Source organism: Dromiciops gliroides, chromosome 1 (assembly GCF_019393635.1).
Source record: "Dromiciops gliroides isolate mDroGli1 chromosome 1, mDroGli1.pri, whole genome shotgun sequence".
In the NCBI taxonomy this organism is placed as follows: domain Eukaryota; kingdom Metazoa; phylum Chordata; class Mammalia; order Microbiotheria; family Microbiotheriidae; genus Dromiciops; species Dromiciops gliroides.
Window position 1 is genome coordinate 326,158,934 of NC_057861.1, and position 26,890 is coordinate 326,185,823.

Below are 26,890 nucleotides of genomic sequence, written 5' to 3' on the forward strand. Positions count from 1 at the left end.
TGCTGTTGGCAGAAACACATTTCTCTACTTAAACACCTACAAGCTGAATAAAAGAATTTGTGGGATTCTGAATCACAATACAACTAAAACAAGAGAGGAATAAAAAAAATACTTCCAAAGTTAATTTCTGTAGCAATAAAAATGAGTGTTAAAATAAATGAGATATTAAAATGATATATAACATATAGGCAGAGTAAACCACATATATTTGTTTGGGTTAATGGAAGAGAAAATGACTTATTCTAGTAGTGTCTAATATTTAAGTTGTCACATTAGGTAGGACTCAGTGCTTCCTTGTGACATGTTCCACAATCAGTCCACCGAGACTTTATATGTCAATATTGTTTGAGGAAAGAAGCTTCACAATTACCTTTTTTACAGTCTTATCTGGTTCAAGAGCAATATCTGGAATGTTGGCATCCACCATAAGGGAAAACAAGTTCAAAATCAGGTTGGAATACCTAAAAGGATCAGGGGGAAGGGAAGGGTGGAATAAAATCGTGAAGTCAGTATTCTGCATTTTTCTCATAATAACAACTCAGGGTATAGAGGGAAAGGGGACAACTTCTTTTCTGTGGCAGCCATCATTTCAAATAAAGAAGGACATTAAATGAGAAAATATACATAAAGAACTTTGCAAATCTCAAAGTACAATATAAATGTTAGATAGCAGTATATTATTAAGATATTGAGATTATTCTTAAACTGCCTTTACTCCCTGACAGCCTGGTACAGAATAATTAGTGCTAATCCCTAGACCTCTAGTGAACCAGTAATTAAACTCCTTGGAAGGAGTCTTAGACCAAAACATTACCTGGATAACTCCTCTCCATTATGAAAATAGTGGTTCTGGATAAGCTCACTATAAAAAAAGGAGCATAACTAGTATGTTCTTATAGGGACAATATTTCATTCCAAATGCTTACTTATGTTACAGGTGGGGCACAGTATCACTTATTCCCATCAAACAGTACCTTCTATAATGCCTAGCTTTTACCCATACAGATGGCTGAAAATATGTGCTTGATAAATGCTTACTGACTGACAGACTGGTGGAGGGGAGAAAAAGCAGTATGAAAAGTGGGGACAGAAAAAAGTTGAATTGATATCTAACCAGTACAACTATAAATTAGAAAAATTAGGAAACTGAAACTGAAGCTGGGAATTTCTGGGAGGAAGAAAGAGAAGAGAGAAAGGAAGAGTCTGGTTTTGTAAAGTCAAATTAGACAATTATTTTCTTTTGTGTGTGTGTGTGTGGGGGGGCAATTGGGGTTAAGTGACTTGCCCAGGGTCACACAGCTAGTAAGTGTCAAGTGTCTGAGGTTGGATTTAAACTCAGGACCTCCTGAATCCAGGGCCGGTGCTCTATTCACTGTACCACCTAGCTGCCCCAAGACAATGTGTTTTTACATAAACCCTTGGGGAAGAAAGGATATATCTTTATACATGTGCTTCACATGAATATTTGACATTAGTAAAGTGTTTTGATCCCCATATGAAAGTCCCTGTGCATTTTAATTTATTTTTCATTTCACTAACTAGATGGAGGTGATCATTTGGAGGATCATTCAGATGTCTATTATGTTGGCATTTTTCATTTGGAAACTCAAATGTTTTAATAGTAGATTTGTATTGAACTTAAAAAAAAATAAACGAGAAATTTTAAATATTCACAGTATGGCAGGTATATGATATATTGAACAAAAGAATAGGACTCCATCATAAACTAGTACTATAGAAGAAAATCACTAAAGTGAAAGATAATGATACTTGGAATAATGTTAATGGATAATGTAACTTCTATTGACAAAATGACCATCTAAATCTTAAATTTTCCATTTTATCATCATTTCCAAAATTTACGTTACCCATGAAAATCAAAAAGGGCTATAATAAAAACTTTTATCTTGATGAAGTCTTTTAATCTTCATTAAAAGTCAACGTTAAGGGGCAGCTAGGTGGCTCAGTGGATAGAGCACTGGTCCTGGAGTCAGGAGTACCTGAGTTCAAATCCTGCCTCAGACACTTAACACTTACTAGCTGTGTGACCCTGGGCAAGTCACTTAACCCCAATTGCCTCACTAAAAAAAAAAAGTCAACGTTAAGCCAGTTTACCCTTCTCTCACAAAAGAAAGCACAATTTAGTAAATCAGATGTAGCCTAGAGAACTGGGAGCTCATAAACTGCATTTAAGACTGACTAATGATTTCTGTATAAGCCTGGAAAAATCATGGGGTTACTCTGGACTTCAACTTACTCTTTTAAATATAAGAATGGCCACAGCAAGTGTATTTTTTAAAAAAAGGTATATTTCCATCATTTCTCCTTTTAAAAAAGAATAATTTCTAGTAGATGAAATGTTTGGACTAAAGGTGTATAAAGATAATCCTTAATTTTTCACGATGGATTATGGATAGCATCCTTATACTTCTAAGTAAATGGCAGAAGGGAGGTGGGCAGGGGCTAGAATAAAGGGAATGAGAATTATGTCTATTAAAACTTATTCATTTATATGTCAGTTCAACCAGAACTTCCAAGCAGAGGTCTTTTGGGATCCCCATGATTCTTAGCCCTGTTTATTGTTATTGTGTACGTATGTGCATATGTGTGTATATATCTTTGTATCACCAGCACATATTGCCTCCCTTGTACTAAGGAGATGATTAATAAATGATTGTTGAATTGAACTGAGTAGAGTTTGGAGGGAGTGGATGACTAAAAAAATTATTGTTTGTTATGTGCTTAAATTAATATATTTAAATACAAATAGCTGTAAAGCAAATCTAAATGGCTATTTAGATCTATAATATTAAAGTGGCTGCTGTGACTCATATTTAAGAAGTGAATATATGGAAAGACATTAAAACCCTCACATCATTTCATGTTCAAAATTTCCCAACTTTATATCTACGATAAAAGCAGTCAAATCACTTACTTTTAAAATTCAATCTATCCCCTTCCCTTTTCACATCTGTGCCTACACTTTTCTGCCACTGTGCATGCATCCCACTATGTCTAAACCTAACTTTTATCTCCTAGAATTGCTCTATGTTGATAATGGCTTCAAAGATTTCTAATAACCTTTAAATCTGTTTTTCTGGCCAGCAGGCTGCATGGCTGCTCCATTTAATATGTACTTTCTATTTTGGTTCACTGCCCTCTGACTTAATGCTTTTACATCTGTCAGCATTAACCTGCACTTTCCATTTACTGGTCCAGTCACCAGTGCAATCCCCAGTGAATCTGTTGGTCACACTGTCTTTCATCATTAAGTATAGGTTTTTTTTTTTTTTAAGTTAGTGTATGGTTATTAAATGGATGCTTTTGTATTGGATTTAATCCTTATCTCAGGCACATTAAAAAAAAAAAAAAAACGAAGAGGACAGAGAAAATATCCTTTCAGACAATCCACTGAGGAACTCAGTATAATTGAATGAATATATATAGGGAGTTTTTACTGCCTTTTTCTTTTTTCCTTCATTTTCCAATATATTTTAGGATGAAGTTTACATAAAACATTTTGTTAATTGAAAAAAAAATCATACCCTCTCATCCTTAATAAACAAGGCTTTATGGGCACAAAGAGACATACACAGGTGTACACATGCTCACACACACCCACAGATTTGTCTATGAAGGGACAGTATTATTATGTGTGTGCACACAAACACACATTTGTTAACCTTGTTGTGTTTTTTAAAGTCAATTAATTCTTGGTCCTTTGTGTTAATTTTTAGAAACATAATATTTTACACAATAGTAAATAATAAATAAATGCCCAACTAAATTCAACTGAATTAAAAAAAATTTTTTTTAAGTTAGAATAAAGATTTTAAAGGCCACTATCCACTTCTAAAATTCTTTTCTACATGAGTCAATGCAGAAATCCACTTATGTGGACATCACTGACTTAGGAGCTTTTAGTTAACAAAGCCTATGAAAACGATATGAAAAATTTGGGAAAAGGAGGAAAAAAAAAGATGCTCCACAAAACAGAAAAACAACAAAAGCAAATTAATATCATACATTTTACTTAAAAGATTTGTTCCCAAGAAGTATTTTAAATAATTTTAATAACTTCTTGCCTGGTAATAAAATAAATTTCTTAAACTTAATTTGAGACATCTTGTATATATTTAAAATTCCTTTCTCAATAATCATAATATATGTCAACAATTAGTTTGTTCAATTATCATATTTAATGTGGGTTGAAAGAATAAACAAAATGCCTTCTCTTCAAGACAGTATATCAGTTAATTTTAAAGTTGTAGTTAGCTCCCAGTTATGTAAATAGTTAAAAGATCATTCACGTTTGTATTTTGCAAGTTTTTGAACTTATGTTTAAACATAAAGGTCTGAGTTACTGGAGTCAAAATATTTTAAATAATTGAAAAGCACACAACTCAAAAGGAGTTTCCCAACTTCTCTATATTGAAAAATATTGTCCAAGTTGTGGAAGAGTGAGGGTGGGTGTGTGTGTGTGTGTGTGTGTGTGTGTGTGTGTGTGTATGTGTTCTTCATCGACTTAGTTTTTCTTGTATGGATTATTAAGCCTAGCTCTCTCTAATGACCATGGATCTCACTGAGGGGGACCAATATTGTTCTAGAGCTTGATACAATAAGCACAATATCACACACAAAGGAAATGTGGAGAATTTCACCATTAAAAGGAATCACTCGGGGGCAGCTAGGTGGAACAGTGGATAAAGCACTGGCCTTGGAATCAGGAGGACCTGAGTTCAAATCCAGCCTCAGACACTTGACACTTAACTAGCTGTGTGACCCTGGGCAAGTCACTTAACCCTCACTGCCCTGCAAAAAACAACAAACAACAAACAAAAAAAGGGAATCACTCTTCTATTTGGACTATGTGAAGGGCATTCTCCATGACATTTGTTAACATCTTTGTTACACATCTCCCTGGTTTTTTTTCCCTCATTTGATAGTGATGATCAGAGGACAGCTGAACATAGTTAAGACTTCAAGAGATACTGAAGGATAGAAGAGTTCAGCATGCTGTAGTCCCAGGGGTCATAAAGAGTCAGACATGACTGAACTATTGAAAAATCATAAGGTATTTTTTCCTGATCAATGATTTAAATATTCCAGAGATATTTTATCTTCATTTGGTAGTAGAATGTGTTAGTTTTAATTTCCTCTATCACATATGTCAAACAATAGTGATCAATAAACATTTAATTAGGAAAGCTTCTGATCACATTTATAAGAATGATCGAATTTATAAGAATGCAAGCCATTGGGGCAGCTAGGTGGCGCAGTGGATAGAGCACAGGCCCTGGAGTCAGGAGTACTTGAGTTCAAATCCGGCCTCAGACACATAACACTTACTAGCTGTGTGACCCTGGGCAAGTCACTTAACCCCAATTGCCTCACAGAAAGAAAGAAAGAAAGAAAGAAAGAAAGAAAGAAAGAAAGAAAGAAAGAAAGAAAGAAAGAAAGAAAGAAAGAAAGAAAGAAAGAAAGAAAGAAAGGTCAAAGGATAAGAACTGGCAGTTTTCAAATAAAGAAATCAAAGCTATCTATTACCACATGAAAAAATGCTCTACATCATTACTGGTTAGAGAAATGCAAATTAAAACAACTGTGAGGGGTTGGCTAGGTGGCGCAGTGGATAAAGCACTGGCCCTGGATTCAGGAGTTCCTGAGTTCAAATCCGGCCTCAGACACTTGACACTTACTGGCTGTGTGACCTTGGGCAAGTCACTTAACCCCCATTGCCCCGCAAAAAAACCAAAACAACAACAACAACAACAAAAAACCAACTGTGAGGTACCACCTCACACCTATCAAATTGGCTAATATGACAAAAAAGGAAAATAATAAATGTTGGAGAAGCTGTGTAAAAATTGGAACACTAATGCAGTGTTGGTGGAGTTGTGAACTGATTCCAACCATTCTGGAGACCAATTTGAAAGTATACCCAAAGGGCTATGGTGCTATGCATAACCTTTGACCCAGTAATGCCACTACTAGGTCTGTATTCCAAAGAGATCACAAAAAATGGAAAAGGACCCACATGTACAAAAATATTGATAGCATCTCTCTTTGTGGTGGCAAAGAATTGGAAATCAAGGAAAGGCCCACCAATTGGGGAATGGCTGAATAAATTGTGGTATAGCAATGTAATGGAATACTATTTTGCTATAAGAAATGATGAGCAGGCAGATTTCAGAAAAACCTAGAAAAACTTAAGTGGACTGATGCTGAGTAAAGTGAGCAGAATCAGGAGAACACTGTATAGAATAACACCAACACTGTTGTCATGATCAACTGTGACAGACTTAGCTTTTCTCATCTAAAACAATTCCAAAGGACTCATGATGGAAAATGCTCTCCAAATTCATTAAAAGGAACTAGAGGATATGAATGTAGATCGAACCCTACTGTTTCTACTTTTTTTTTGTTTTTTGAGGTTTTTCCCTTTGGTTCTGATTCTTCTTTCACAACATGACTGATGCAGAAATATGTTTAATGTGAATGTACATATATAACCTATATCATATTGCATTCTGTCTTGGGGAGAGGGAAAGGAAGGGAGGAAGGGAGAAAAATTTGGAACTCAAAATCTTATAAAAACAAGTGTTGAAAACTATCTTTACATGTAACTAGAAAATAATAAAATAATTTTATGATTAAAAAAAATAACTGGTAATCTAAATAACCATCTCACATTTGCCTCTTTTATAAGGATTGGTTTTCCAAAGTGGAATATGTCTATATTATGATCTAAGAATATACTACTTGATGTTCTAATTTATCCTAAACTGCCAGGGCTAAATCAGCAGATTATAATAGTCCAATACAATTTCAAATAAAATAGCATCATTTCATTTGTTAAAAAAAGATAAAAGGAAAATTTAAAATATCCCAATAATTCTGGTGACAGCATCAACTGGCCAATGTATGGTAAGGATTTTTTTTTAACAATACGATTTTCTTTTAGTTTCTACGTGAGGCATCTAATGTATTTGCATTTATGATGGAGTCCATGAACAACTATATAACAAGTTACAATAGTTCCCTCAAACGTGTTTCACCTAACATATTTGCATATTGCAGGTACACAATATTTTTCAAAACCCTATTATATGAATTATTATATCATTTAATTTGGAAGGATGTATGGTGTCAAGTACTGAGAACTTAACTTGGAAGTCACAGGACTTGAATTTGAATCCCTGTTTTGCTACTAATGTATTGTGTGATCTGGGCAAAGTACAAATCCATTCAGGACCTGATTATCCTCATCTAAAAATATCAGGATCATTGGACTAGATGACCAATAAGGTCCCTTACAATTCTCAATCTATTATCTTACTGTTGTTTCAACAACTTCCTGAATACTGTCCACCAAGTACTAAGAAAACTTACAAGGGAAAAAGTCATGGTTCAAAATAGAACCACTTTATTTTTAATTTTTCTAGATTTGCAAAAGCACATCTGTTATGCATATTAAAAATGTAAATTGAGAAAGAAGAAAGGGGCTCATTGTTTTATAGCTATATATCACTGACAATCAAATAACCCACACATTTATTTTGTACTCAATTATCAGATTAATATTCAACAAAAACCTAAAAATAATGTCTAACAGACCAATCTACAATATGACATCACAGATATTCTAAAATTTTGAAGGATAAATTTTTCTACCAACATATTTGTAAAGTAATGTAAATAATACTGCAACCTAACTTTAATTTGAATTTAAAAGCAGCAGCTTTTTGTAATAAACTCTATACCTTAAAGAAGGCTTAAAATATAGACTACTGAGGTTATCTTCAGGATTATACTCGATAATTGGAGGTGTTAAGTGAGTTCTCAGTTAATAACTTTTTTTTTCCCCTCACCCTGATAAACTGCTGCCAATCGATAATCAATGAGAGTTTCTATGGCACTGGTTTGTTTCTGTTTTTAGTAAAAGAGAATACCTTTGGGGCGGCTAGGTGGCGCAGTGGATAAAGCACCGGCCCTGGATTCAGGAGTACCTGAGTTCAAATCCGGCCTCAGACACTTGACACTTACTAGCTGTGTGACCCTGGGCAAGTCACTTAACCCCCATTGCCCCGCAAAAAAAAAAAAAAAAAAAGAGAATACCTTTGACATCTCTCTAGCTATGAATTCATATTATCTTGTTTACCTCTTTTCTAAGATCACTACTTTTCAATACAGTTTTCTGTAATGTTTCATTTATTAAAAAATCCATACACTAAAGAACTTTCATATGTGTAAAGTGCTTCTGCATCAGTTGGCAAATCCAAAGAACGTTGATCTACTTCTCACTCTCTTAGGAGATCTACAAAGTTACGTATACTGATACACATAGCCACTCTAAGGACAAACAAGGCAGCATTTTGTAAAATAAAGAGTTTGTAAAATGTGTCATATGGAAAGGGTTACAAAATGCACATTTATTTATGGAAAATAAAACATGATTAATAAGACATAAATGTTTGTACACCTGTCCCATAGGCATACTTCAAAGAATATATTCTTTAAAAAATCTTGGCAGAGAGCGTGTGATTTTCACGTGTGGTTATTACTAATGACAATACCAAGCCTATCTAATATGCTACTTTTTTATTGTACTTTTCCCTGATAATACAAACCTTACCTGTGAGAAGTCAGGCTAAGACCATACTCATTTGTATAGTTAACATGAAAAGACAGTCAGAGGCAAATGGTCCTGTCATTTCTGATTAATCACTGGAGTTATATATTATATACCCTTTATTTAAGCAAACATTCTTGTTACTGATTTAGTAACAATCAACCCTAAATAACAAACTTGGAGGAAGACATGAGGTACATTGACATTGAGAAAAGAAGGGAGGGTGAATGACAAATCAACTACTTTCTAGAAAAGACCAAGGAGGTGTTAAAACAGGAGACAAAACCATGCATCATGGTCTCTTTTGATTCCCATTAGACCTTTAAGTTAGAATAATGGCAGAGAAGACAAGAATGAAGATGATGAGGGCACTACCAGGGTAAAGATAAGTGATATAATATCACTTCAAATAAGCTAAAAGCTTTGTTATTAGATAGCAAAAAGGGAAACTAATTGAAGTAAGGAAAGGATTCCCCGTAATCCTCCCAATAACTAGCTATAGACAACAGAATCATTACAGGGAATAGATCTTTTACCTTGGTTCCCTCTGTTCTTCCCAGTTTTATAAAAGTACAAAGATTAGAATTTAAAGGGATGCCAGTATGCTGATCTTACTCTGAAGAAGTCATGTCTTGCTTCATTTCTAGCTGAGCTCGTTTGTCTTTTTGAGGCTTGACAATCCTAACAATCAGAGAGTTGGATGCCTTTTTCTTTCATGGGATTTCAAGGTGAAAGGAACCTTGGAGACCACCTTGTCTAATCCTTAATTTTACCCATAAGGAAAGAGGAATAATGTGCTCTTGGTTAGGGATGGACTGTACCTACTGAGGACTGGTGAAAATAAATATTTTGTAAAGTCTTTCATAGCTTATCAAAAGGTTTTAAAATGAAAAGTGATAAGGAAGAAAAAAAAACATATCTTTATAACAAGCTAGATATTATAGACAATAATTAAAATGTAACATGTTCAGAAAATCACAGAAAACAATTTTTTTTTAAAGCCAGAAGAAAAAAATCCTCAGATTTGTCTAGCCTCAGATGGCTAAACAGAAATGTGCAAAACTAAGAGTAATAAGCAAGTTGAATTAGAGATCTTAGGGTAAGGAAACAAACTGACACAAGTATGACCAAGAAATGGTAAAGTGGGAGCCATGATTAAAATATAGCTTTGGATATATCTCCAAAAGAACAAAATAGGTAAAAGCAAAAGGAGAATAGCACTGTAAACTAAGAAGATATACTTTGCTATTACTACATGACTGACTTATCTCCTTTCTCTCTGGTAACATTTTTTCTTTTGATTTGGCAGCTGATGTAAAAAACAAACAAACAAAACAAAACAAAAAAACCCCACAAAATACTTTGTAAATGACAATTACACTTTAAAAATTTTATTTTTATATGAAACATACTAGAAATTGGAGACATTTCAAAAAGGAGGTAAAATTAATATGAAATTACAACAATAGCTAATGTTTTTATAGCACTTTAAGGTTTGCTAAGCATCAGTTATCTCATTTTAACCTCAAAACTCTCTGATAGTGGCTATTATAATCCACATTTTGTTTTGAGCTTTATCTGGAGATTTAGATATATAGATGGATAGATAGCTAGATAGATATGTATGTATGTCTATATATTTGCAGATATATACACTATATGTATTTGGAGATATGTTCATGTGTATATATGTATACACACATATGTATTGTGATAACACAATAGATCTATCATTTTACTGATGTGGGTATACCTCCCATCAGTTCAGATTGCAACCAATTCTTTGCATTCAAGTCACCAAATATGAATTAACATGTTGCTTTGGTTTGGAGGATCTTGTCAAAATTTTAATAGGATTTCTCTACCTCTTTATTGCCTGTAACAGATGTTAGTATATAAGCTATAATTATCCTTAGGTTAATCTCTTTGCTTATGTTCACTGTGAGCATTGCACAGCAAGATAACCAAGTGCTCCATGAAATGTTTCTTATTGCTTTGGGGCATATAATGAAAAATTAACTCTGCCAATTTGTTTGTCTATCTGAGGAGAAGCTAAGAGACATCCTTGCATTTAGTTGCAACTTCCTTTTATCTTCTAAATTCACTTAATGTACAAATAAATGAAAATATTGATGTGGTTCAGTTCTTTCAATAGTACATAAATCTGTTGGTCACTGGATAAAGAGCTCTCATTTAGATTATAATAGTAATGTTTATAAACAATCTAAAACTTGTGGTTATTAATATTTGCACCCTTCTCAACAATATTTCAACACCACTGAGGAAGAAGAGTCTGGCAAGGGCTATGGGGCATTTTGCATTTTTCTTTTTCTTAAGCATTTCCATCCAGATAGATTAATGAACCATCTTACTGGTATAGTGTCTTTCTATCCTTAGCTAGGCTTGTTCTTGTACAACTGGTAAGACTGTTGTTGTGATGGTAACTCAAAGCCTCCCCAACATGGTAGAAGTTGTCAGATTTTCTTTTAAGCAAATCCAGAGTTGGTTAAATGACTGGAGCCAAATGGTAGGTATAAATAATCAATGTCCACCCGTAGGAAGATTTGTAGTTAACTGGCCCTAGCAAAAGTGATCTCTGAGAGATAATGTAAAAGTACTAAAAGAATGGAGAAGGGGAATTAATATCCTAGTTTTCAAAAAAGAAAAAAAAAGTTGTACATAACACTGTGACTCTGATTCAATTCCTGACCAAATTTTAGTTTTTTTGTTAGTTTCTGGAGAGTATGTCTATCTTGCCCAGGCTGGAAGTTAATGACCAATCGTGGGTTTGATCCCACTAATGACAGATATGGAAATCTCAACCTGCTCCATTTCCCGCCTGTGCCAGTTCCCCCCCCCCCCCAGGCAGTCTGGTTGCCCTTTTTCCAGGGCTTTCCATATCTGTGTTGGGCTTAGTGAGGATACCTGATCAACTGTAGCCCAAATGTAGCTCAGAGCTCCCAAGCTCAAGAAATCCCCTAGTCTCATTCCCCGCATTAGTACAAATTGTAGGCATGCACCAACATATAAAGCCTAGAATGATTTATCTAAAAGCATAGTTAGTGACATCTAAAAAAGGTAGTGTAATTATGGAGAGCCAGAATGACTTAAAACCAGGTCTAGAGGGATAGACTAACCTCATTTCCTTTTTGTAGTGTTATAAAACTGCAAGAGACCAGGGATTGCTGTAGATATCATTTGCCTAGACTTTGCCAAAGTATTTGAAATAGTCTCATGCTATCTATATGAAAATGCTGGAGAGATGGGGAAAGACAACACCATAATCAGGAAGATCTGGAAGTAGTTTAATGACAAAACCCCCCAAAATACTAATGGTTTAATAACAACTTTGAAGGGGATCTCTAGTGTAATGTAGCAGGGTCTGTGCTTGGCTCTGTTGTAGAAAGGTTTTATCCAAACAAAAAACAAAATAATAATAAAATTAAAAAGGTTTTATCAATGATTTGGATAAAGGCAGACATGACATGCTTATGAAATCTGAAGAAGGCACAAAGCTTGAAGGTACCATGAACAAATAGATGACAAAGTTAAATATAAGCTCCATGAAGACAGAGACTCTCATTTTTATTTTTGCCTCCACAGTGCCTAGTACACAGTAAGTACTTAATGAATGCTTACTGAATTTAACTGAAAAAGAAAGATGAGCAATAGTATGTCTAGGTATGTGGGACAGCTAGGTGATGCAGTGGCTAAAGCACCAGCCCTGGATTCAGGAGGACCTGAGTTCAAATCTGGCCTCAGACACTTGACACTAGCTGTGTGACCTTGGGCAACTCACTTAACCCTAATTGCCCTGTTTAAAAAAAGAAAAAGATCTAGGTATTAAAATGGCTTGCAACCAAAATATGAGTCAACAACATCATACTCAAGTAGAAAAAACTAGTAAAATCTTAGGTTATATTAAAAAGAATAGGGGGCAGCTAGGTGGCGCAGTGGATGGAGCACTGGCCCTGGATTCAGGAGTACCTGGGTTCAAATCCGGCCTCAGACACTTGACACTTACTAGCTGTGTGACCCTGGGCAAGTCACTTAACCCCCATGGCCCCGCAAAAAAAAAATTTAAATTTAAATTAAAAAAAAAAAAAAAGAAGAATAGTGTTTAGAAGTAAAGAGGTATGTCCTGTGTTCTGTTTATTATTTAGATCATATTTAGCATACTGTGCTCAGTCTAGACACCATATTTTAAGAAGATCATTGAAAAAATAAGTGCAACCAGAATGGTCAAAAATCTAAAAATTATGGCGTAGAAGAACTGGTTAAAGGAACTAGATATGTTTAGTCTGGATAAGAAAATGCAGGGGGTTGTCTGATGTCTTCACGTATTTGTAGGGCTCCTACATCCAAGACGGAATAGATGTTTTCCTTTTATGCAGAGGGCAGAATTAGGAGCAATTGGAGCCAGAGGACAGAATTAGAGTCAAAGTTATAAAGAAGAAGCTTTAGCCTCTATGTAAAGAAAAATCTCTGAACAATTTAAACTATCTAAAATAGAATGGGCTGCCTTGGGAGGTACTAGGTTGTCCTTCAACAGGGGTCTTCAAATGAAGAAAGGATAGATGAACAACAGTTGGAGATATTATAGAGGGTGATTCTCAGTTAGGAATGGGTTAGACTAGATGGTATCTAAGGTTTCTTCCAGCTTTGAGAATTTATGAAATTCAGGCCTATAGATTTCAAGAAGTGATTTTTTTCAAGGTTATGCTGGAAGTATAAAGTAAAGCCATGTTTGGAATCAGATCTTTTGACTCTAAATCCCGTACTCTGCATATTATTATTCAAACATTTTCTTTTTTTTTTCTTCCCCCAGGGCAATGAGGGTTAAGTGACTTGCCCAGAGTCACACAGCTAGTAAGTGTCAAGTGTCTGAGGCTGGATTTGAACTCAGGTACTCCTGAATCCAGGGCTGGTGCTTTATCCACTGTGCCATCTAGCTGCCCCCTCAAACATTCTCAATAAGATAATAAATATTGTCACTTATATCATTCTGGAAAAGAAGACTGAAGACACTGCATGTAGGAAATTCCCTTGACCTCCATATGAAGGAGGTCATATTACATATCACGAAATATGCAAAGGATATGAGATTTCTAAAACCATCAATAGCATGTAGCTAATTTTACCTTCGCAGGTGGAGAAAAGCTGTATAACACTGTTTACGAAACTCTTGATACTGCTCACTTTGTGTTCCTCCCATGCCTTCCACCATTTCTTTATTCAGCTTCATTGGAGGAGGGAGAGGCTTCGGATCTCGACCCAAAATATATCCAAAGTCTATATGGAAAAGTTTACCTACATTTGGAAAAGAGGTAAGATTTATTTCTAGTCAGTTCTCGGAAATTAAGAATTAGAAACTTAATTCATACTTAATTCATGTGAATAGAACTCATACTCTTCTTTTTAATAAGGCATACTAGCTCATGATAAAGTACATAGAAATGTATTACCAGTCATGAGGTTATGAATGATCTTCAAAATTTCCATACCCCCAACCTTTCGAGGCCACTACCATACCATATGAGATAAGTGACTACCTTTTGAGACAAAATCAACAACCTAGCTCAGTATTTAAGACATAGCTGGGGTTTCATTCTTTTTATATAACAAATCTCTTAAGGTGTAGATTAAACTTACTCTGATTCATTCAGTCTCCAATAGAAATAGGGAATGTCATTACTGTTTAAAATACAAGAAAAATGTTTTATTAAATCATTTCTCAGATTACTCTTCTCCATGCTGAGTAACCCCTTGTTACTTTAACTCTTCTGTTATTTTTCTTTAGAAATCATCTTTCAAATATATAATTGCTCTGATAATTCTCTACTGAACCATTTCTAGTATGACAGTTGGTTTTTTGTTTGTGTTTCGTTTTCTAGGGAAAAGATCTGGGTGTTTTACTGGATTTCAAGCTTGATGAGTCAGCAATGTGATATGGCAGCCAAAAAAACTAATGTGAGCTTGGGCTGCATTAAGACAGGGCACAGCTTCCAAAAATAGGGAGCTGAAAATTCCACTGTATCATCAGAACTCATCTGAAGTATTGCCTTCAATCCTGGACACCATAGTTTAAGAAGAGCAATGACAAGCTGGAGAGTGTCAAGAGTATGTCAACCAGGATAGTGAAGTATCTTGAGTCCATGCCATAAGAGGATCTAATGAAGAAACTGGGCATGTTTAACCTGGAAACTTTTTTTTTTCCACAGGGGTGGGGACAGGGAGGTTATGACAGCTATCTTCCAGTATCTTAAAGGTTGTCATGAGAATAATAGACTAGGGGGCAGCTAGGTAGCCCAGTGGATAAAGCACCAGCCTTGGATTCCGGAGGACCTGAGTTCAAATCTGTCCTCAGACACTTGACACTTTCTAGCTGTGTGACCCTGGGCAAGTCACTTAACCCTCACTGCCCCACCAAAAAAAAAAAAAAAGAGAGATAACTTATTCTATTTGTCTGCTGATGGCAGAAACAGAAACAATAGGTAAAAGTCAAAAGACAGAACTTCCATTTAAAATAACTGTGGATAATATAAAATACTTGGGAGTCTACCTGCCAAAACAAGCCCAGGAACTATATGACCAGAACTATAAAACATTTTCATGCAAATAAAGTCAGATCTAAACGACTGGAAAAATATTAATTGCTCATGGGTAGGCTGAGCCAATATAATAAAAATGACAATCCTACATAAGTTAATTTATTTATTTAATGCTATACCGAACTATCAAAAAATACTTTATAGATCTAGGAAAAATAACAAAATTCATCTGGAAGAACAAAAGCTCAAGGATATCAAGGGAATCAATGAAAAATTACAAAAGAAGGTGATCTAGCAATATTAGATTTCAAACTATATTATAAAGCAGTGATTATTAAAACAATCTGATACTGGCTAAGAAATAGAGAGGTGGATCAATGGAACAGACTAGATACAAATTACACTATTGTAAATGACTATTGTATTCTAGCATATGATAAACCCAAAGATCCAAGCTTTTGGAACAGAAACTCGTTATTTGACAAAAACTACTGGGAAAGGGCAGCTAGGTGGCGCAGTGGATAGAGCACCGGCCCTGGATTCAGGAGTACCTGAGTTCAAATCCAGCCTCAGACACTTAACACTTACTAGCTGTGTGACCCTGGGCAAGTCACTTAACCCCAATTGCCTCACCAAAAAACAAACAAACAAACAAACAAAAAAAAACTACTGGGAAAACAGTATGGCAGAAACTAGGTATAGACCAACATCTCACACTATATACTAAAATAAAGTCAAAAATGAGTACATGAATTACACATAAAGGGTATTACCATAAGCAAAATCAAAGAGCTTGGAACAGTTTATCTGTCAGATTTATGAACAGAGGAAGAATTTAGGACCAAAGAAGATATAGAGAGCATATACAACGTATAAAAGAGATAATTTTGATTATATAAAATTTAAAAGCTCTTACATAAACAAAGCTAATGTAGCCAAGATTATAAGGGAGGCAGAACATTGGGAAAGAATTTTTGAAACAAATATCTCTGATAAAGGCCTCATTTCTCAAGTATATGGAGAACTGAGTCAAATTTATAAAAATACAAGTCATTCCCCAATTGATAAGTGGTCAAAGGATATCAACAGGCAGTTTTCAGACAAAGAAATCAAAGCTATCTATACTCATATATGAAAATTTTTTCTAGATCACTACTAATTAGAGAAATGCAAATTAAAATAACTCTGAGATATTACTTCACATCTGTCAGAGTGGCAAATATAACAAAAAAGGAAAATATTAGATGTTGAAGTGGATGTGGGAAAACTGGGACGTTAACCTACTGTTGGTGGAGTTATGAAAAGATCCAACCATTCTGGGGAGCAATTTGGAATTATGCCCAAAGGGGCAATAGAACTGTACATACCCTTTGACCCAGCAATACCACTGCTAGGTTTATATCCCAAAGACATCCTAAAAAAGAGAAAAAGACCTATTTGTACAAAAATCTTTATAGCAACTCTGTGGTGGCTGAGGATTGGAAATCAAAGGAATGTCCATCAATTGGGGAATGGCTAAACAAGCTGTGGTATATGATGGCGATGGAATGTTATTGTGCTGTAAGAAACGAGAAGCAGAATGATTTCAGAAAGGCCTGGAAAGATTTGTATGAACTGATGTATAGTGAAGTGAGCAGAGCCAGGAGAAGCCAGTGACAGCAATATTGTTTGATGAAGAACTATGAATGGCAACTATTCTCAGCAATACAATGATCCAAAGGACTAATGATGAAGCATACTATCTACCGCTAAAGAAAGAACTGATATTGACTGAACACAGAATTAAAAATACTATGTTTCACTTTCTTTTATTTTTTAATCCAAGTTTTCTTGTGCAAAATTACTAATATGGTAATGTTTTACATAATTGCACATGTGTAACCTATATCTGATTGCTTGCCGCCTCAGGGAGGGGGGAGAGGGCATGGGATAAAGGGATAAAATTTGGAATTCAAAATTTTGAATAAAAATGTTTATTATTGAAAAAAAAACACAAACCTCTCCTAATGAAAACAAGTCAAGAGAGGCAAATTGGTTTGATGTCAGGAAAAACTTCCTAACAACAAAGCTGTCTAAAGGTGAATAGTAATTATTATTATAATGATAGCTGGCATATGTATGTATATATGTATCTGGGTCTAAATATGTATCACTTTAAAATTTGTAAAGTACTTTACAAGCATTATCCCATTTGAACCTCATAGCCTAGTGAGGCAGTTACTATAGGTGGTATATCTATTCTGCATAAGAGGAAACAAAGGAATCATAAAAGTTAAATAACTTATGAATAGTCTCCCAGCAATTTTGGAGGCAGAATTCAAATCCAGGTCTCTCTGACTCTAATATTTGGGGCAACTCCCTAAAACTATGAGATGCCAAGAAAGTATGAAATGTGTTGCTAGACAAAGTTTCTTCACCTGACAAATCCTTCTACAAAAGAAATAAACAGCTCAGCCCCTTCCCAGAGGCTGGACCTCTGCTTGGGGTAGATGGGATGATGTTAATAGCCAAGAGAGAGAGGGTAAAATTGTTCAATCTTTATCTTGCTTCTGTTTTCTCTATCAAGAAGGATAACTTTAGCACTGGAAATGATAGGATAAAAAAGGCTAACAGGAAGATAATATCCAATATAAAAAGGGCCATCAAAAAAGAGCCTTAGCTTTTCTTGATGAATTCAAGGTATTTGGTTCAGAAGAACTACATGCCTGAGCACTGAAAGAACAGATATATGCATCTAATGAGCCTATCAGTAATACTTGGAAGATCAAAGAAAATCAGAGGAATTCAAGAAGACTGGAAAAGAGCAAATATATTTTTTTCTTAATGAAGAGAGCCTACAAACCTCTAGTCAATAATCTGACTTCAATTCCTGGGAAAATTTGAAAATGGATCATTAAAGACATGGTTAAGTGAATGTCTCAAATGCAGTCAAACATCGGTAACATGCTACATCACAGGGATCCCAGACAAGTGCCCCCTGGGAACCATTCCCCAGCAAGAGCCCCAGGAACCATCTGTGTTGCTTAACTGCTCACACTGGTGGATAAGATGGGAGTCACAATTATTCTCCTTCTAATCTGTAGACCTTTGGCACTGTTATCTGACCAACTATAGCCTAAGGACTCCTGGGATATCTGCTCTGATCTTGAACTTCTTGGACTTACAAGCCTTTATATTTGCCTTGGAGCTGATCTCTTTCATGTGTTGCAACCCTCAATTGGAGTGTAAACTCTTTGAAAGTATGATTATCTAGCCTTTTCTTTTTGTATTCCTAGTGCTTAGTTCAATGCTTAGCACACAGTAAAACTCTAAATGAATTAATTTTTCATTGCTAGACAATCTAGTATCTTCTTGATCTTAAATTCTGTTATATTAATCATATTAAATGAAAAATCTTCACAAACCACTATTTTATCAATTTGTCAGTATTGACATTTACATTTATGAGCTAAGGCTTTGTAAAATGCTCTTTTTCAAAGGCAGAAATATATTGCTTTTCATATTCTATCCTCAAATGTCTTGTGAATATTCTGTTTTAGTAAAGTTTCAATGTTTCAACAAATTTAATTTTATTCTATTATTCAAAATTAGTAATATGTAGACAACGTGAAGAGTGATTACCCAGATAGCCCATTTCCCAACTATACCTACCCTTCCTCTGTCCATACACACAACACACACACACACACACACACACACACACACACACACACACACACACACACGCACTCCCCCCCCCAAAAAAAAGATACAACTCAAGTATCATCATTGGTATAGCTAGATGGCGCAGGGGATAAAGCACTGGCCTTGGATTCAGAAGGACCTGAGTTCAAATCTGGCCTCAGACACTTGACACTTACTAGCTGTGTGACCTTGGACAGACAAGTCATTTAACCCTCATGCCCCCCCCCCAAAAGATACAACTCATATATACACACACACACACACACACACACACACACCATGACACTGAAAATTGGACAGGATTAATAAGACTATAAGAGAAATTGGATTCTGATTCTAAAATAATATTCTACATGAGCCATATTGTAGGATAGAGACACAGGCTTATAATCTCACATTTGGGGTTTAACTGGAAGTTCGTAAGGAAAGAGATGAGCCAGGAATGAGATAATCCTAAAGTAGAGGCATGGGAATTTAAGATATACATATCAGTTTCTGTTCCCTATGAAGAAGAATACCAGCTGGAAAGGGACCTCATTATGACAATCATTAGATGCTTAAATCCAGTTATCAACTCACCATTTCTCTAGATAAATTAATCCCAACCACTATAACTGTTCTTCTTAGGAGAATTTTCCAATTTCATATCTGTCGCTTTTCTCTGGATTAGGTCCAATTTAAAAACATTTTTCTTAAAATGTGGAGAATAAAATGATCAAAGCCTTGAAAGAATTGCTTAAAAAACACGCAAATTAAAATAACTGTATAGTAAATGCCAATTGAATGTTGAAGTGGGATATATGATAATTAGTTTATAAATTAGCTTAGAGCACACATAGCAAGGAGAAAATGGGCTTCTGATCCTCATAAGAACATAAGAATTACCATAATTGGCTACACTTATAAGGTCTACCAAACCAGTATTTTTTTTTTTTTGCAGTGTCAATGCCTTGTGAGAAATAACTATTGCCCTTTTAAAACTATTAGGAACATAACACCAAAGTTAATATTTACTATGGAGGACTACCAGGGTGGAGCCAACATGGCAGAGGAAAGGCAGTGAGCTCCCGAACTCATGACACAATCGCTCCAAAAAACATCCAAATAACACCATAGGAAAATGCCCAGAGCAGCAAAACTCACAGAAGAATGTGCTGAAATCATCTTCTAACCAAGAACGGCTTAGAAGGTCAGAAGGAGGGAGCTGCTGTGCTGATACAGGAGTTGAGCCCAACCCCACAGTCACCCCGACACAGATCCAGTCTCAGGAAGTCCTCACCAGAGAAGGAGACCCCCAGAGCCTCTGAATCAGCTGAAGCACCAGTGTCATCTGGAACTAAACTCACAGTCTGGTGAGTGGGCTGAGCCCTGGGCAGGGGGGAGACTACAGGGGTCTATGCTGGTGCTAAGGCAGAACTTGGGTTTTATACCCCTGCTGAGAACCAGGAGGTAGGCTCGAGTAGCAGGCTGGGGAGGAGCACAGGCTCATCAGAACTGACAATCACAGCATACAAAGCTGGTTGATTTGCAAGTTGGTCTGGGGTCATCTAAGGACCAGGGAAAAGATCGGGCCAGTGAAGACCCTGATTCTCCTTAAATCATACCACCTGGGACTTCTGAAGCTTGGGATACTGCAGCCTGGAAACAGTGCCCCACTTTAAAGAGCTAAAAGTCAAATAAAAGAAAGGCAAGATGAGCAGACAAAGAAAGGTGAGGACCATAGAAAGTTTCTTCAGTAACAAGGAAAGACGAAGGGGCACCTTCAGAGGAAGATGTCAACATGAAGGGCCCTGTATCTAAAGCTTCCAAGATAAATATGAATTGGTCTCAGGCCATAGAGGTACTCAAAAAGGACTTTGAAGATAAAGTTAGAGAGGGAGAAGAAAAAATAGAAAGAGAAATGAGGGTGATGCAGGAAAGACATGAGAAAAAAGTAAGCAGCTTGAAAAGTCAAATTGGCCAAATGGAAAAGGAAGTACAAAACCTCTCTGATGAAAATAATTGCCTAAGAATTAAGATTGAACAAATGGAAGCCAGTGACTTTATGAGAACCAAGATACAATAAAGCAAATCCAAATGAAGAAAAAAATAGAAGGCAATGTGAAATATCTTCTGGGAAAAACTGCTGACCTGGAAAATAGGTACAGGAGAGATAATCTGAAAATTATTGGTCTACCTGAAAACCATGATGAAGAAAAGAGCTTAGATACCATCTTCCAAGATATTCTCAGGGAAAATTGCCCTGAAATTCTAGAAGAAGCTAAAATAGAAATTGAAAGAATCCACCAATCACCTCTAGAAAGAGATTCCCAAAAGGAAAACTCCTAGGAATATTATAGCCAAATTCCAGAGCTCTCAGGTCAAGGAGAAAATATTGCAAGCTGCCAAAAAGAAAGAATTCAAGTACTGTGGAGCCCCAGTCAGGAAAGCACAAGATCTAGCAGCTTCTACAGTAAAGGACCGGAGGGTATAGAATATAATATTCCAGAGGGGAAAGGAAATGGGATTACAACCAAGAATCACCTACCCAGAAAAACTCATCATAATCTTTCAGCGGAAAAAATGGGACTTTAATGAAAAAGAAGACTTTCAGGTATGTGTGGTGAAAAGACCTGAACTGAATGGCAAATTTGACTTTCAAATACAAGACCCTAGAGAACCATAAAAAACTGGAGCTGGGGGACATACCTGGGGTCGTAGAGCAGGCTACTGTCTTGTGTCTGAGGCCAGGTTTTGGCTGGGATCCCCCTAGGGTCCAAGGGGTGATGCTTTGTCCACTTGTCACTTAGCTAGGTAATGACATCTTGAGGGTTAAAGTGAGGGTGAAGGGAATTCACTGGAGAGAGGGAAGGGCAGAGGGTGAAATCCTACCATGAAAGGAAACAGGAAAAGGGCTTATGGAGTGGGGGAAGAGATGGGAGAGGATCAGGGCAGTAAATGAATTTTACACTCATCAGAAAAGGCTCAAAGACCTTAAACTCATCAGAGCTGCCACAAGGAGGGACTAACAGACACACCCAACTGGGTGGAGTAATCTATTTAATCTGGGCAGTGAATGAGCCTAAAGTCTTCAGAATTGGCTCAAAGACCTCAATCTCATTAGAATTGGCTCAAGGAGGGAATAATGCACATACTCAATTGGGTGGAGAAAATAGGAGGGGAAGGGGATAAAGAGAAAGGGGCAAAAGAAGGAAGGGCAGAGTGGGGGAGTAGACAGACAGAAGCAAATCCCTTTTGAAGAGTGATAGAATGAAAGAAGATGGATAATAGAATAAATTATCATAGGGAAGGGAATAGGATGGAAGGGAAACAGTTAACAAAAGTAATCATGAAAAAGAGAGAAGGGGGAAAAAATTGAACAAAAATATTTATAGCAACTCTTGGCGGAGGCTAAGAATGGAGAATCAAGGGAATGTCCATCAATTGAATGATGGAAAAAGCTGTGCTATATGATTGTAGTGGAATGGTCTTGTGCTACAGGAAATGACAGACAGTATGATCCCCAAAAAACCTAGAAAGATTAATGAACATTGATGTATAGGGAAGTGAGTAGAACTGGGAGAACGCTGTGCGTAGTGACAGCAGTATTGTTCAATGAGCAATTGTGAATGACTTAAATACTCTCAGCAATGCAATTATCCAAGACAATCCCAAGGAACTAATGAGGAAGCTTACTATGCACCCCTACAGAAAGAACTGATAAAAAAGAACACTTGTGGATTGTACATATATAACCTGGTTGCAATCTTGTGGAGGGGGAAGGAAAGGGAAGGAAACAAATTTGGAACTCTAAATCTTATGAAAATGAATGTTGAAAAGTATCCTTACATGTAAGTGGAAAATAAAATAAATGTTTGTTGCTGAAAAAAAAATAATTTACTATGGGTTTACCATGTATTCATTTATCTAAGCCATAACTTGAATGTTTTCAGCATATATCATACTCTTGTACTAATCACTATAACAAATTTAATATTAACTATGTAAAATGGTACACTTCCAGTCATTGTTGCCCTAAATATGGCCCTCTTAATGTTCCAGGCATTATTCTTTGTTATAGCTGCTAAGTGTTTGAGTCAGAATTTGAACTCTGTTCAGCCTGACTCCATGTCCAACAACAATGTTGAACTGTGCCATCTAGCTGCCTCCCATGTTATTTTTTTGATCATTATAGTTCTTTGACTAGTTCCATATTGCTTTTCTTGAGGAAGAGTGACCAAACCCATTTTCAATGTCCTTCCTAATAATTCCCAGAACTATCGGCTCTCCTAGCTACAGCAATGTATTAGGCCAATTTCTATACAGTAGGCTATGTTGATCCTTGGGTCCTTTGTAGCCTAGTACAGTACTAGGAGCAGTGACCTAGAAGCTTGAAGATCTAGCTTCTGATCCTTGCTCTATCATTTACTAGTAAAATCAATATCCACTAGAATAATAATTAACAAAATCACAGAATCTGAGTTGAAGATTATTCTTATAGGAAAAGAGTCCTCTTTGCAACAAACCCAAAAAGAGGTCACATTCTGAAATAGCCTGTTTTAAGTATTATGAAATTTTTCTTACATCAGGTCTAATTTGCCTCTTACAACTTCTACTCATTGTTTCAAGTTCTGTCCTATGGAGTTAAGTAGAACAAGAGTAATCCATTTTGTATGATAGACTTTCAAATACCTGAAGCCCAGTATCATGTCTTGCCTGTGGCTCCTCTGCCCTCCAAACTCCCACATCACCATGCTCCAAGATTTTATTTCTTGAGGTTAAGAACAGAGTTAACTGATCCTCAAATGGCATGATTTTCTGTCCCTTTACTGTCTTGGCTATTCTGTCCTACAGCCTCTCCTGTTTATTAAAACTCTGATATTTCAATCAATCAACTGCATAATGGAGAATGTGGAATAAACCTTGATGAAATCTCTAAATGAACAATGAAAGGAAAATCATTCCTATAGTTTCTCAACAAGAAAAGGGGAGAAATTGTCCATTTTACGCCTGATTTTGGTCTCTATCTTTTGTTTACTCATGCATTGTTCATGTATCCATAAATGTGATAAGTAATATGTTCCAGCTTCTTCTAATTTTCTTGTAGAATATCTCTTTATATCTAGGCCATGTACCTACTTTGACCGTATCTCTGGTGAATGGTATGAGATACTGCCACAGTTTCTGCCCAGTTTCTGCCATACTGCTTTCTAGTTTCCCCAACAAAGTTTTGTTTACCAAATAATGAATTCTTATTCTATAACCTTGTCTGGACACTTGTAAACTATAATGGTATTATATGTATTTGCTGCTGTAAAATGTATGTCTACTCTATTCCATTAATCTGTTTTTCTATTTCTTAGCCAATACAAGATAATTTTGATAATTACTGCCTTATAATAAAGTTTAAGATCTGGTACTGCTAAAACTCATTCCTTTAACACTTTTATTTCCTTATTTCCTAGACTTCCATAAAATAATGGATAAAATGAGAAGAACCAAGAGAACACTGCATATTGTAACAAGAATATTGGCTTAAGCATGACTTTAAACAACTAATACAAATAGTCAAATTAACTATAAAGTAGAAGACAGTACCTGCAGTCACAGAAAAAACTGATAAAAAGTATGTATAGAACAATTTTACATATCTATACATATTTGTTTCTAATGGTAGCTATGAGGGGAGAAGGGGGAAAATCTCATGATAATTTTGTTGTATATTTGAAAGGAATAGCATATTGTGTATAGCAGACTTGCAGTTTCATGTACAATGACCTTTTTTATTGTGCTATATTATGAATAAATTAAAAATAAAATTTTAAAACAATTAGATGGTTGAGATAATAGAAGGAAGGTATTAAAATGGTGAGAATGAAAGGAAAGGTATCATGGGAAAAGAGGTATATGTCTGTAAAGGGGGGGGAAACCTCTAATGGGCCTAATCTGGGGGGGAGTTGATACACAGGGAAACTACTTCCTGAGAGTGGTATGCCTCCAAAGACAACATTCTGCTTCAGAAAAAGGAAAACTGAACCTCTTCAGGGGCACCAGCACCTAGAAGGGTGGGAAGATAAGGACCCAAAGAGGATATTTCACTGAAAACAGGAAGGAGAGGGCTGGGGGGAGAAGTGGGCCACATGATTTGGGACAAAGTAATTTCCAATATGGGGCAATCTTTCTTTCTATCCTCATTACCTCCCTCATGAATTGGTGGACTTCTTTTTTTTTTTTTAAAGGTCATTTTACTCCTTGATTCCTAGTGGGTTTTTGTTTTTTTTGTGTGTGTTTTTTTTTGTTGTTGCTTTTGCAGGGCAATGAGGGTTAAGTGACTTGCCCAGGGTCACACAGCTAGTTAAGTGTCAAGTGTCTGAGGCTGGATTTGAACTCAAGTCCTCCTGAATCCAAGGCCAGTGCTTTATCCACTGAGCCACCTAGCTGCCCCCAATTGGTAGACTTCTAATACTGAGATACAACAGAAAAAAAAGGAATATTGGGACAAATCTGCAAAGGCAAAGATACAGAAATTAAGAGGGAATTAAAGCTTGGTAATTCAGAAGCTTTAATTGAAATTAAAGAAATTAAAGACATAATAAGTATATAAGCAATGAATATAAAATCTCAATAAAAAAGGTCTAAGAACTAATGAAAACAACAAAGAAATCCTTAGAAAAAAGCACAGAAGAAAAAAATCTAATAAAAAAGTTAGAGGGAAAGAAAGAAGAGCTTTTGAACTAAATAGCTGAAGTGGGAAAAAATAAAAAAGGAAGGAAAGAATTAGATAAATAAAAGAAAGAAAAAGGAATTAATAAATTAAATGAAATGCCAAATCTATGGAAAGGGCTGACGAATGGGAGGGAATTTTGCAGAGAGTAAGGATGTGGGGGAGGGATACAGGAGAATAGAACCTTTAGTAATAGTGTTGCTTCAAAATATGTTAAATAAAAACTAATCACGGCTTACTGACTTTAAAGAGGAATGAAACAAAATAAAATTTTTCCCAACAATAATTTCTGGGGTCCTCATTGTTTAAACCTCTCCATTCAAAGACATTCCAATTTATCCCTGGAACTTTTATTTTCTGTTATATGCATTACCCATGAGCAAACACAATTCAAAATTCATGGAAACATTATTATTAATAACAAAAAATAACAATAGTCTTCAGCATGGAAATTTGTCAAATGCTTTTTGAAACTTTCTCTCTTGTCTGCCCATGACACTTAGGCAGGATGATATTATATACATAATTATAATTTTAAACACAAAATTTCTGATTTGAACAGTATGTTTAACTCTCTAAAAGTAAAGCTAATTGTTTTCATGTATTAAATAGTACTCTAATGTTCTGAGTTTAATGCATTTTGAAGACTGAGAAATTCACTAAAAATATCCAATTAACTCATTGTGGTCAACGCATGCTTTAATGGAATTCAGAAGATGACAATTCATTGCTGGCTCCAAGCTAGGAACGAAAAATTCCCATTCCACCACAGGCTGATTTCTTATAACAGTATCCACAAAGATCAAGATTACTGCCTAATTATAAGACATAAAAGAATCAGTGCTTGATAATGGAACAACTATTAAGCTTAGCAAGTTCAGAGTCAGTGTTTGTAAAGAGGCCATTAACATTTCAAGAAAATTCATCTTCATACATACCAAAGAGAATGTCTTTTTAAAAGTCAGTTTCTCTAAATGAAACTAATAGGGCTTTAAAAATATACTTCATTAAGTTGAAAAATGTTTAATTAAGAAGTTTGGGGAGTTTATTCAAATCCATCACCTTGTATAGTCAAAAGCTAAAGTGTACATAAAACAGAGTAACTGGCGACTGTAATTACATCCTCTTGAATCAGATGCTCAATACACAGGAAATAAGAAGTGCTAATTAATTTTTCTATTATTTACATAAGAGACAGGGAGAAATTTCTAAAATTTAGTTCAAAATAGTTTAGCACACTTAGAAAACAAAGGGAATGATGACTTGAAACTGATGACATCTAATAGTGGAGGTTTTTTTTTTAAATGGTGGAATATTAAA

General features: G+C 35.6%; 1 protein-coding gene across 1 annotated transcript in view; it reads right to left on the minus strand.

The window, feature by feature from the left end:
• PIK3C3 (phosphatidylinositol 3-kinase catalytic subunit type 3) overlaps positions 1-26,890 on the minus strand; it is a 182,497-nt gene that overhangs the window by 36,012 nt on the left and 119,595 nt on the right. The window contains exons 22-23 of the mRNA XM_043978483.1: positions 13,774-13,942; positions 371-461 (exon numbers count right to left, since the gene is read on the minus strand). Of these exons, the coding sequence (XP_043834418.1) occupies positions 371-461; positions 13,774-13,942 (260 nt within the window). The remainder of the gene's footprint in view (positions 1-370; positions 462-13,773; positions 13,943-26,890) is intronic.